Source organism: Aythya marila, assembly GCF_965140915.1.
Source record: "Aythya marila genome assembly, chromosome: 1".
Taxonomy (NCBI): Eukaryota; Metazoa; Chordata; class Aves; order Anseriformes; family Anatidae; genus Aythya; species Aythya marila.
Window position 1 is genome coordinate 130,885,823 of NC_139042.1, and position 12,991 is coordinate 130,898,813.

At 39.2% G+C, this 12,991-nt stretch overlaps 1 protein-coding gene across 4 annotated transcripts in view; it reads left to right on the forward strand.

The window, feature by feature from the left end:
- The first annotated feature begins 229 nt into the window (after positions 1–229).
- The window catches only part of GYS2 (glycogen synthase 2), a 50,638-nt gene continuing 37,876 nt past the window's right edge, over positions 230–12,991 (forward strand). For 2 of the 4 annotated variants that reach the window (XM_082784490.1, XM_082784492.1), the window contains exons 1-3: positions 246–729; positions 10,403–10,584; positions 12,349–12,540. In XM_082784490.1, coding sequence (XP_082640616.1) covers positions 609–729; positions 10,403–10,584; positions 12,349–12,540 — 495 coding nt within the window. In that variant the 5' untranslated portion in view covers positions 246–608. Of the gene's footprint in view, positions 730–10,402; positions 10,585–12,348; positions 12,541–12,991 lie in introns of all 4 variants that reach the window. The other 2 variants (XM_082784491.1, XM_082784493.1) reach the window with 2 other exon arrangements.

The following is a 12,991-nucleotide window of genomic DNA, read 5'->3' on the forward strand; positions in this document are numbered from 1 at the left end:
CAAGAATTAGGTAACAGTGCCTTACTTGGCAAGTCATCTAAGAGATATCTTGTAGAAAAAGTCTACTTACCCAGCTAGTGAGTGGCCAGCGGACAGAGAAGGTCCATGAGTGCTAACAGGCAGGGTGTATGTCAAGGGGAGGACTTGGGGGGCTGGACTCTAATCAGGTGGTGAACTCAAAGTGTCCTCCCTACTGGAGTTTGCTCAGGGCAGTGCTGAATTTACAGCTGTTGAGTTTCAGTCATTCCTGAGGTGGTAGCTAGTGAATGCTGTGGCTGGGAAGCTCAAAACTATTTTTTATGTCCCTCTAAGGAAAGAAGGAAGAGGCCTGGTCCCAAAACAGTCAAGACCTTTCTCAGGTCAGTCTTAAATTCTTACCTCTGCCCGCAGCTGCTTCTCAAGCCTTGAGGATTTCACTGAGCCAATTTAATGCTGGTGGTCAGACAGTTTAAACCCATTAGCTGCCAGCTATCTGAGTAAATTTTCTCCTCCCAGCCCAGTGCACTAGAAGACTACTCCAACCAAAACTGCAGAGAATTGCCACATTAACCGAACATTTGATAATAACTCTTGTGGCCTGTGTGGTGAGTATTTAAGGGCTGAAGAAAATGCCACTGGCTAGATCACTCTCCATGACCTCTCTTAATGGGCTTCCTCAGTGGGAGGATGAAGACCTACCAGTGGAAGATTTGTTGCTCTTTGAAGTTTCTTGGGAAGTTACCAACAAAGGTTTGTACAACACTCTGAGGAGTCAGCATGGCTCTTTTTATGGAATTTGGGGGAGGCACGAAGGACTTGGGCATTAAGGGCATTAAGGGGATATTGGGGAAGAGCTGGCTGCATGGTTGTATTGGAAGGAACAAATGTGGCATCCGTATGTGACTATGCTTGCTGTGTGTGGGCTGCATCTGTGTGTAGTTGTATGGAATGAGCGTGGTAGAGTCAGGATTTCTCTGTGTTTGTGTGTGCACATGATTCACCACCAGGGCTGCATAGTTTAAACAAACATCCAAGTGTTATGCCTGGGTGTGCATGCATATAGATATATAGACATTGATTAGTAAATATTTATCTTTTATCTTCCATGCAAATTCACTTGGGAATGTAATGTATGAGAAGTAGCTGTAAAACAGACACCAAATTCAGAGAAGTTTAGGAGTCTCTCAACCTTCTGCAGCAGTGTGGAGGAGAGGGAAGAGGACAAATTTGAAAGAAGCATAAATAAACATAGCTGCATAGAAGCCAGCGAACAAAAAGCAGATGTCAATGACCAGCAGCCTTTATGCCAACTGAAACCTTTTTGGACTGGTCTTTGCAAACACGGGTAGTGCCAGATATGGACTTCATGTTTTGTGCATGTGTACAGATTCAAAATCTGCGCAGTGCATACAGTTTTGCACACAAAGTCCACATTACTCATTATGCAAAGATCTTTCTGCCTCCATTTCTCATTCCCTCATCAAATCATCCCCCTTTCAGCTAGGTGTGGTTTACCAAGCAGGAACATGTTTCAGCTTTGTCACAAAAGTGAGTTAGTATGAGTAAATGATTGACCTGTGTGTCTTATTGTCCTGACAGATAAATAAAGAGATTAGTCAGAAGAGGGGATCTGTAATCTGTTAAGATTTTAACCCTAAAGGGGAACTGTGTGTGAGAGGAATAGACAGTTCTAGGATTTATCGCTGTAGCGAAACTGAAATTACTGTTCTGTGGTAGCTTCCGGTATTTAATCTGCACTTCAGTGCAATTTTACCTTGCTCTTATTAGTTTAGTGAGGAGTGTCAATACACAGAGGTAGTCCCAAACTTTTGCACTTTGAATCCCTGTGGGCTGATTTTTCATTAGTTTTAGTCACTCTTTTTTTGAGTTAATCTTCTACTGACAGAACTTGGGCCATGCAGCGTTTACTTTTGCATTATGCATGATGAGTAAGCCACTGGCAACCAGATGGCAGCAGAAAGCTAGCAAATTCAGGTGTTCTTGCTCGCATTTCTTAACTCCATGGTATATATATTTTCTGAGTCATCTGGACCCACTGGTTATAGAGATCATACAATATGTTTAAGAAAAAGTAAAACATAATTAGATTTATCTGCCTTTCTGTGTATATACAAAATGCTGAGAATCATTTAATCATTCATATAGCTCATACTGACTTATTAGTAGCTGTGTCATTTGACGCATTTATTATTCTAATATATTATGAGGTAATATTTACAAGTGAATAAACATTTTTTCCAATTAGTTTAAAAATAAGGTGCTGTTCATTACACCACTTATCAAACCCTTGCATTCAAATGAAGCTGACTCAGCTAATCATAGCAAACAATATCTTCATTAGAACTGGATCTCTGTTCAAATATTCCATTAGCCGACCCTGACTGGAAATATTTATGCAAAAATTCTTTAATAAGGCCATTTCAGCTTATTTTTCTGTTAAATTCTTGATACGGAAGGCTATTTCTCTATATGTTCCATGCACTTGAATGTCAAAGTCACATGGTGAAATACTGTTCCCTGGTGACCTAAGTTTTATAAACAGTTCTTGGAAAATGCTAGGGCACTGTGCTTCTTAGGAGAGAGTGTAGCCAACAAAATGCAGGGAGAGTCATCACAAAAGATATACAGGCTTAGAAAATATTAGCTTACACTGTATTTTTCCTGTCTCCTTCGGCATAAGGAATAATTGTTCATTTGTCTAAATAGCCTGCCCCACATAGATTTAATACTGCTACATATTTTAGTGTTTTAGTTTTAATGTTGCTAATATTGAGGGAAATGTAAGCATTAGCTGGGCTTATCGTCTGACAAGTTTGATCATTTAACATGACGGTTTATTACTTCTTTTATGGCAATGAAAAGTTGTATCAGGGTAGTTCAGTGTGAAGTTTCTTCACACTGCTAAAGTGGTGTAACGTTGCTGCTGCCTCCAGGAGGGAGTTCAAGGCTTTTTATCAACTTTGGCTATGGGTTCATTTCCTTCATGACTGCTTCATATTAGTTCCTCCTTTTCTTTGTGGCAGTGACAGTTAGACTGAATATCTTCTTCCCTATTACTCCTCAGGGAGGAACATGCTACCAGAGCTTACAGATGGGTATCTGTTCACACTCTTGTAAGCAGTACCCTTTACAGCTAGCTCTGCTCAGCTGTTTTTTCAACCTCACAAATATATTCAGAGCTTGAGGATGATGAAGGGTCCTGCAGATTGGAGTATATCCGATTGTGTAGTGTGGGAAGGTCTTCATGTGCCAGGGTGCTGATGGGGAGAGAGGGTTTACTGTGATTTCCTTGAGCAGGAGATGAGGCTGATCGATGCTGTGGCACTTGATGCAGCTCTAGGGAGGGATGAGTCAGCTGTATGGATTAAATACTCGGAGATCTACAGGTATCTATTATTTCCAGAGTCTCATAACTTCTTTCTCAGCAGCTGGCACAGTGAAAGTGTCTCTGTTTTTTAAGTCTAATTCATATAACACATGCTCTATCTAGGCAAAGTTTTCTTCTTCATCATGCTTACTTTTTATATGGTGTTATGGTGCTGCCTGTGCTAAGTGACATCTGACGTGTTGGAAAGCACAGGCATTTTGGTTACTCTTCTTTCTTCTTTGTTTACATCCTCTGGCTGGTGCAAGCAAAGACAAGGTAACTGAAGAAGATAGTGAAAAATAAATTAAAAAAACTAATTTGCAAGTGTGACTCTCCCTCCACCTTCCCCCAAGTCATGTGAAAAGGAATTTTCCACTTAAAACATGAGCACAATGTTGAAATAATCTTGCATTTAAAGTCCACTGCCAGAGATGTGACAAAAGTGCAGTTTGTGATGCAAGATTTTCTCACTTTATTTGGCTTTCTACTGATGGGCAAGTCCCACAATGTGAAGTGAATCTACTGTGTTTCTGTGGCAGAAAGGGAAAAAAGATGAGCCCCAGTGCACTGCCATGCCACGTGGTCTGGTAGTAATCATGGGGAAGCTCTGCTTCTTTCACCTTTCCTTTCCCTTTTCTCCTGGACAACATGCTTCAGTAAAACTAGGTGTGATCATATCTCCGTGCATGTTGCACTGGAGGACTGGTTTTCTTTCCTCTGTAACATGAAGACGGATAAAACTGTAAGGACAGGAGCGCAGACCAAGTGGCTACAAGCTTTGTAGATCTTGTGTCCAAAGTTCCAGAGATTGAAGTTGTCAGCAGGGAGCCAGAGGCCATTACTTGCTGCAGCAGTCCTGGAAATTTTCCACAGTGATCTTTTATCTTTGCTCCCTCCTCTTCAACCTCTTTTAAATGTTTTCCCCACTGATAATTGAAGTATTTAATCTGGATAGAGGAGAAGTCTAATCTGTAAATTGCCATAACAATTAGTTATGTAGGGTAGTGGGTTTTCTGATACATTAATGGGAAGGGGCTGCAAACTTTCAAAATTTGGTCTGTGCCTTTAAAGTGACTCCATGGATACTCAGATCAGTATCTCCTTCTGCTGTACTTCTTAACAGCTTTTAGATAGAAAGTAGAACAGTGCTTAAAAATGCTGGGCAGGTGGCCAGTTTGTATCATCATTCAGCTGTGGACAGATTAACTCAAGAGTCACTGGTAGATGAATTAAGTATTTTTTTCCATCCCTACTGGAATGAAGACTCTACTAAAAACAAACCTTGTTTCAGGTCCCCACGGAGCAGAGCTCTGTATATAGTTTCTCTGGTGAAAATCTGTCCCTTAGAAATTAAATCCTGTATTCTCTGAAGTCAGTAAGACCAGAACTTCATCCCCTCTGTGTTAAATATCTTTCCATGATGAAAGTTGCTTGGGAGATGGTGAACTCTGGAGTCTGTGACACACGAGAGCTAGCACACTTTAGGGATTGAGAATATGTTACCATCTCTCTTATATAATTTTATAAGATACTCCTGTTATATCTATGTATCTATCATATGTATAGATAGACTGGTATGTATATATGTATGGATATATATATATATATAAAAAAAAGAAAAAACATATTCTTATAGGAAACTTAACATAAGCACCGCATCAAAGCCCTTTGCATTTTTACAGTCTGGTGGCATGCCAGCTTCAAAGCAACCTCAAATGCAGTCCTTTTTATTCAGGGTGATGCACATAGGAATAGCTTCTGTATTGTGGCCACCTGTCATAAATTTCAGTGTTTCAGGGTTATTACAAAATATATTTGGAGTGCCAGAATTTCAAAGAATATGGAGAACTTTTATCTTCTGATGAGTCCTAGCCACAAAAAGTAGCCAAAAATACATGAAAAGCATCTGCTATCTGAAGAGGCAGTGTATTTTTCACTTGACATATTGTACTCTAAAAATAGTGCCCAGATACACAAATAAATAAATAAATAAATAAATAAATAAATAAATATCCAACCAAACATTAGAAGAAATGAGTTCATGCCTAATTTTATCACGTTTGTAGATCAGAGATACATTAGGATGGGAAGGGGGGTGGGGTGGGGTGAAAGAATAGCTGATATAACTAGTAATTGCAGCAGTAAAGTCAGTTTGAATCATGAGCCTGGGATCCACTTCCCTCTTGGGTTGCACCCAGGAAAGTATCTTCAGAGTGGCCTGGTGAGGCTGTGGGAAAGCAGCTGAAGTGCCCTGGGAACAGCTTGATCCTCTGCCTCTGTAGCATAGGTGTGTGGGGAAGAGCTCCTGCATGGTCCTGGAGGTGGTCCTGGAGGTCGCCACTTATCTCCATCTCAGTTGCATAGCTTCTCTTTCTGCCTCTCTACTTCCTTTTTGGTTTCTGTGGCTGCTTGCCTCTCTCCCTCCACAATGTGGGGTGGGTGGGAGAGCAAGTAAAATGAATGGTGGGTATTTCTGGCAGCTTTGAGAAGTTTTGGCAATTCATGCTCAAAGGGTCCTACCTCCAGAAGCCATTTTTTAGTAATGCAGTTCCTGTGTATTCCTGCAAGTTGCGGCCACATCTCATCAGGTGACACAAAGCATTTGCAATGAGTCTTTGCATATAATAGCTTGCAACAGAAAGAGCATGTCTTCTGCAGGGTTAGATCTTGCACAAAGATCTCCAGTTGCACAATGACGTTTCCACTTCTGCCTATGCTGTCCTCAGTAGTGATACAGTATGGGGAGACTGTTCTTGACTCATAGGCCTTTTATTTATTTAGATAGATCTGATGTCTGTCTTTGAAGGCTCTAACTACTGCTTGGATTTTAAATATGCAGCAGAAGTAATGCACCAGGACTGAAAGAAGTAAATGCCTAGTGAAATGCAGATAAATTTTCAGATAAATTTATAGTAATGGCAAAGTATATGAAAATATTCAAACTTTAAAAAATAATTGTATGAAATATTTTCTGAGCAGATATTTTGTTCTCATCTACTTTCTAGAGAGGTCACCAAAAAAAAAAAAAAAAAAGTAAGACTGTTAAATAGACAAAGTCCTTATTTCCCAAACATTTTAGTTCTCCTGTCCATGCCAGTTTATTTTTCCCTGGGAAAAAAAAAAAAAAAAAAAAAAAGAGTGGATGGAAATAAATGGGGAGAAAGATTTGTTGTTAATTTCTTTTTTAACTTGATTCCATTTTTCTGGCAGAAAAGTTAAAAATAAATTTTAAAAAGAAATAATAGAAATATGTTTATTTCAAGGACATTTTAAAACTATCAGAACTTAAAATATTGAATAAAACATTTTGATGGAGATCAAAACACTATATTAGCCCTTTATCGACATTTTACTGGTAATGCTCCATGTTTACAATGTTTATTTATGATCTGAACCAGTTCTGTGGATCTGATGTCTCCTGATACTGCATCTCTTTTTTATTTTGTCTTTCATTGTTTTAAAACCCGTTTCAGATAATAAAACTTCAGAGACTGAATACAGAAACTTAAAATGTTATGAGATTTTCATATATTCTTGTTGTTTGGAAAGGTTTTCTTTCTACAATATGAACTTAAAACATCTGATTGAGTAAGAATCAGGAGGTTTACTAAATTGTTGGAAATAATTTGAGAATTCTGTTACGGTTTGCATATTTACTTTCAGCTTAAGTCTTACTTGGTAGAATGTGTAATAGGTGGCTTCCTAACAGGGGTATTTCCAGTGAATTCTAAATAACCTCACAGATGTAAGACATCTCTTCACGATATATAATATATTCCTTGAATTTGTTTTGGGAAAGAGTAATTTCTAAAGTCAATACGTTATTTTAGACATTGTTCTTTTCTTCTCAAGATGTCTTTTTTAAGTTCTGCCTAACCCTTTCAATATATATAGTTTTACTTGCCCACTTCTCCCTGTGAATTAAAGCTTACACAAAGATGTCCCTTGTAAGCCATATTGCTACAGTAAGTAAAGACAAAAGCAAGTTTGGGGACCAGGTAAACCAGAGATTCTATTGCAGCTATCTTCTGAAGAGTTTTCACAGTTTATAAAATTTATTCTTTTGGTTTATCCTAAGTACTTTTTGTTGCATTTCAGGCAAAACAGTGCCCTGAAATGTTTTTTACAGTGTTGTGCAATAAATTACAGTGTTAGACCACAACATACTCTCCACTTTTTTTGCTCAGAATAGGCCTTCCATACATCTTCGGCAGGACATGCTTCAGGACAGAGAGTGATGCTAAGCAAAACCTTATGAAAAGGAACCCTCAGCTGTTGGCTTTACCTAATGAAGTCCCAGACTCTGTTCAGCTCCTGCACCGTAGCTTTATCGTTACTCTTTCAAAAGCAGTATCTGTGGAAACTCAGCTGCCTTGCTGATTGCGGTGTTGAATGCCTTGCAGTGTGGAAGAGGCTGCTCTTCACTCTTGTGCTGGTGGGGAAAGAGCCCTGCACCACTCTTGTCATACATGGCTTTATCATGTTATCTAGGATCTTTCTTTGTGCAAATAGATATATCCTCTTTTCCTTGGGGTCACCAGGCACAAAAATCTTCCCTTATTATAAGCCTAGTATTTCTGCCAGTTAAAACCAACTAGTTTCATGACTGAGATTTCTACCAACACCATTATTTATCTGCATTAAAGCATCCTGTGTTCATGTAATGCATTTACCATCCCGTAAGGAGAGCATTTGTGTCATTATAACTGCATCACATTGTGAGTTGAAACTTATGATTTGTCTCATATCATTAGAAGTGTGTTTACATGAATATAAGGTATTCAAGTAGTCTCTCAGCCTGTGAGCAGAGGAATTTGGAGGGAATATATGGTGTCACTTTCCTAAAATTTCTCTAAATCCCTGTCCAGAGCAGTCATGGTAGAGCGTGATGATTGTGAGTTAGTTTCTTAGATTTCTGGTCCTAATGAAGTGTAGAAGAATCTGATGCATAGATTTCCTTCTGAAGTTCCACATGTCTATCATGTGAAACTCCTCAGCTATGGGATAGATTTAAGAACATATACCTATGACAGTCACATCTTCTTAGATCTTGAGTTACTATGTAGGGTAATAATTTATAGTTCTTTATAGTTCTACTTAGCAAGCTGGTAGATCGGGACTATTTGTTTTCATTTGTAAAGTAGCTAGAACTCTGAGACACCTTGGCATATAAAAAAAAAAAAAAAAAAAGTAAGACTAGGGACACTTCAAGCATTTCAAGCATTCAGAACAAATGGAATACTTGTAAAGAAAAAGATTGTAAGTGCAAAATTTCTTTTATAGGAGCAAAATTAAAAAACAAAACAACAACAACAACAAACAAAACAAACAAACAAACAAAACCACACCATATCTCTGGTTGCTGAGTTTCTTAGAGCTAAAAGATACCAAGCTTGACAGGCTTTCTGCAATTCTCAGATGATACAGTGTAATTAGTCTGGGAACTAATCTCCCAAAGTGCTGAGCAACTTCATCTGCTCTGCTGTAAATGGTGGTTATATGGGTCAGATTTTTAAGGAGACTCGGGTAACCTGTGAAGATTTTATTGCCATGTGCAGTTGGATGTGGTGCATCTGCATCTCTGAATACTCAAGTACCTTTTAAAAGTAATTCTGGAGTGCCTGCTGTTAGTCACTGGCAATTTACAGTGCTGACTCCTTATGTATTTTGATGACTACTGAAAAGCATAACACACTCTTCATGCCTGCAGTATTACTATACATTTCTAGATTCAGTGGAGGATGACATTTTGAAGTAGGAACCCTAATTCTTTTCCTGTCGTTCCTGGGTCTGCAAACTTTGTTTGCTTTCATATACTTGCTGTGTTTCATTTGCCTTACCCTGTTTGAAAATCATCAGAGCTATGCCAAACATTTCTGATATATAGCAGTGGCCTAGCCTCTTCTCTTCTCTTGCTGTCTTCTTGAAGGATCTAAGCAATCACTGTTGTTCTGTATTTGTGGTGGAGGAAAAGGCCTATGCCTGCCACCACAGGTCCTGTGACAAAGGTGGGTTGCAAGGCTGCCCTGTCACTGCATGGCTTACAGGGACAGAGGTGGAAAACAGGGAGGGAAGAGCAGCTAGTTGACTCTTGCATACTGTGTTCAAGACTAGATAGATCTGTATTTACTCATCAGGGGATGTTGCAGTCCCATCCTCTTACATATTTAATACAGCACTTATTTTTAAAATAGACAATACTTTGGTGGAAGGTGCTGCACACATTTATATTGGCAATGTAGGCTACACTTGTTTCAATTTTAACAATTTTAGATTGGTGATAGAACATGAAACCTCTTGCTTTGAGGATTTGGGGTTAAATCTATTTTCATGGCCAGTAGTCAATGAAATTCATCTCTCCTTCTACTTCTCTCAGCGATTTGTGTGTAGTGCCAGCTCAGTTGTTACCACATGTACATGTACTTCCTCGTCACAAAGAATGTGGTTGAAAAGGATAACTTCTGCAATAGAAGAAGCAGCAGGCTGCACTTGGGATGCAGTATAATTAAGATTTGGCATGTGAAAGCGGAAGCAGGTACCTCAGGATTTGAATTCCATAGTCTGAATGTAAAGACTTCAAGACCTGAACGGGGAAGGGGGGCAACATAAAAGAACATATTGGATGAATATTTGTGGTGTGACTACATGTATTAACACATGAAAGAAATTTAAAAAATAAAAAGACCACAGACTTAGATAAAAGTAGTGGTTAAGACTAGAAAGCATCCGTTTATGATTAGAGGAGGATTTGAGGGAACCCATATGCCGTCACCCAGAATTTAGCAAAGTGTTAGAATGCCATTCAGGAATTACTTGTGGTCTGCAATGAGTGCATACTCCTGAACTGAGTGGTGAAGTTCTGGTCCCAACAGACTGAATTCTGATTTATTTGAGTCTAGGTTTCAGTTAAACTCTGAATGTGTGAACTGGCTTAACTAGTGGAATATCTGACCCCCAGGTTGGTTGGTGCTTATTCCAGAGCTTCGTGGCCCATGCCCATTTCTAATTTTTGTTCTTTGTCATCTTCTTTTGCAGTGGGAGGCATTTACACTGTGATCCAGACAAAAGCCAAAATTACAGCAGATGAATGGGGTGAAAACTATTTTCTGATTGGTCCCTATTTTGAGCACAATGTGAAGACTCAGGTGGAAGCATGTGAGCCTCCAAACCCAGCAGTTAAGAAGGCAATGGACATCATGAAAAGCCAAGGGTGTCAGGTAAATCAGATGTGCTACTGCTTCCCAGGGCAACTAAGCTGACTCTGAGTAGATTACAGTTTTGGTTAATGCTCTCGTTATTCCACTTGACACAGCAGTCCTGGTCAATGTCACAATGGGAAAGGCTCAGATTCTACTATTAGAACAGCAAAGTCAATTCATTAAAGGTTATTTTTGAGGAGGAACTGGTTTATCCAATTACAGGTTTTAACAGTCATTTATCTGGAAGACTACTTAACTGGATTAATGACTTACTTCTCCAGCCTCTAAATGCAGTGAGATTTTACTAGATATAATACGACCTTACTTTGACTGAACCCTTATATTACCTTTGGCGTTCTTGTGCTGTTGCAGAAACTTAGAGAAAAGCATTTCATCATCTCACAATTTTTCTTAGGTAGCACTATTCTGAGTTGAAAGAGAGACGTGGACAAAACACAGGCAGACTTGAGAAAAGCACCCAACTGATAATATTGGGGTTAGATCTATTGCATGTTGCCTCTGATACTTACAGAGGGATGACTCTGCAAGCTGTGTAATAGTCCTTTGCTTGGAAAATAGCAAAAGGCTTGTGGGGCAGATTAATTGCAATGTTATATATATGCTTCATGCTGCTCCAGCATACATTCAGTTTAATCAGCCAACTCTGCCAGTCTAACATGTACATTGTGCTGCTGGAGTATTCATATATAGCAGCAGATCTGTCCCAGGTACGTCAAGTATAGCTTTGATCTCTAATAATGACGCTTCAGTTTCCAGGAGCTGCGCTTATCCTATTAACATTTGTGACTGGATTTTGCTTATGTATCACAATGGATCCCTTTAAACGAGGGGACCTAAGAATGCTTCCAAACTTTTCTGGTCAGGTGTGTTCCTTGCTGCAACCTGACTCCATATTTAGATAAAGCCAGGGTTCAAAAAGTCTCCCTACACCTTTGACCTCATTTTCCTGAGTAAGAAACCTGAATAGCCTGTAATAAGTATACAGGGAGCTGAGCATCCTTCACACACTTGTCTTTGTTACAGCCTGTAGTTTTTGTGCAAATGGATCTAAGAATTTTCATCTAATTGTTTTTAAGACCTGTCCTCTATCCAGCCTGTTCTGCATCAGGGCTGGGTTCCCTGGAGGTCGCAGAGGTTGGTGAATGAAAAGAGATTGAACAGCAGCATAAAAGAGTCATCTGTGTGGGGTACAGAGTATAAACTGCACTAGCCTACCTATAGTACCTCATTCTCTGCAGATAATATGCCTCTGCTGCTGTAGCCATTTTGGTTCAGAAGAATTAAGGTAAAATAATTTGACTGTACAGACTGTAGTGTGTATCCAGCTGTGTATTGTGGCCTTGTGACAGTTCAGTCTATTCTCCTTGTTGGGCAGGTAGGTTATATCACTGGAGTTAAAATTCTGTTAGAGATATTTAACTGTACTGATGCAGATAGTGCAGGAAAGCTGTTCTTTGGGGGGCTGACATGTATTTACGTATTCTGACGCTTTCTGATTGTTCCTTCCACTCTGCCAAAGGGCACCAACTGCACCATGTGGGCAGAATGAGGAAATGTAATGTAGTTTCCTTTTACCCCTGCCTTTGGTAACATATAACTCCATGTATTTTGCAAAGAAAACCACAAATCTTGTGTATGTAGGACTATGATCATATTCCTTATGTAAAATATTTAAGATTTGATGGATAAAAACACTTACGGAAATTGTTTTTTACATTCACTTTAACATTTAATTCTTATATCCTTGCCTCTTTCCTGTAGGTCTTTTTTGGAAGATGGCTGATAGAAGGCAGTCCATATGTCTTGTTGTTTGATATAGGATCAGCAGCCTGGAATTTGGATAGATGGAAAGGCGAATTTTGGGATGTTAGCAACATTGGGATCCCTTTTCATGACCGAGAAGCCAATGATGCTGTGATTTTTGGATCATTAACAGCCTGGTTTTTAAAAGAGGTACATTTTTTAAATCTAGAGTTTTTAAATCCTTTGGTTTTGTCAGCAAGGCAGAAGAACTTTGGGATGTAATTTCTATTCTTCCTCCAGTTTGAAAATTATGATTTTTAAAAAGTCAATGCATGATCTAGATCAAGTTTGGATTTATAACTTAACACTTTATTTTTCCATGGGGATCCCAATATGAAATGTGCTGTGTCTTTACTGTCACTTCTCCCTCTGTTTCTTCTCAACTCCTTTGTCACTGGATGCTCTTACAGGTAAGACCTCAAACTCTCTTTTCCTCTCCTACCATAGCCAAGTTGTCACATTCACAAACTGTCCTTGAAGCCAGTAAGCAATGTATCTCTCAGCTGCTAGATTCTACCTTGCAGAAGTGATACAGACAGAATGACAGCACTGTGACTTCACGTTACTCTGCCACAGCCCACCCGAAGACAGGAAACTGTCA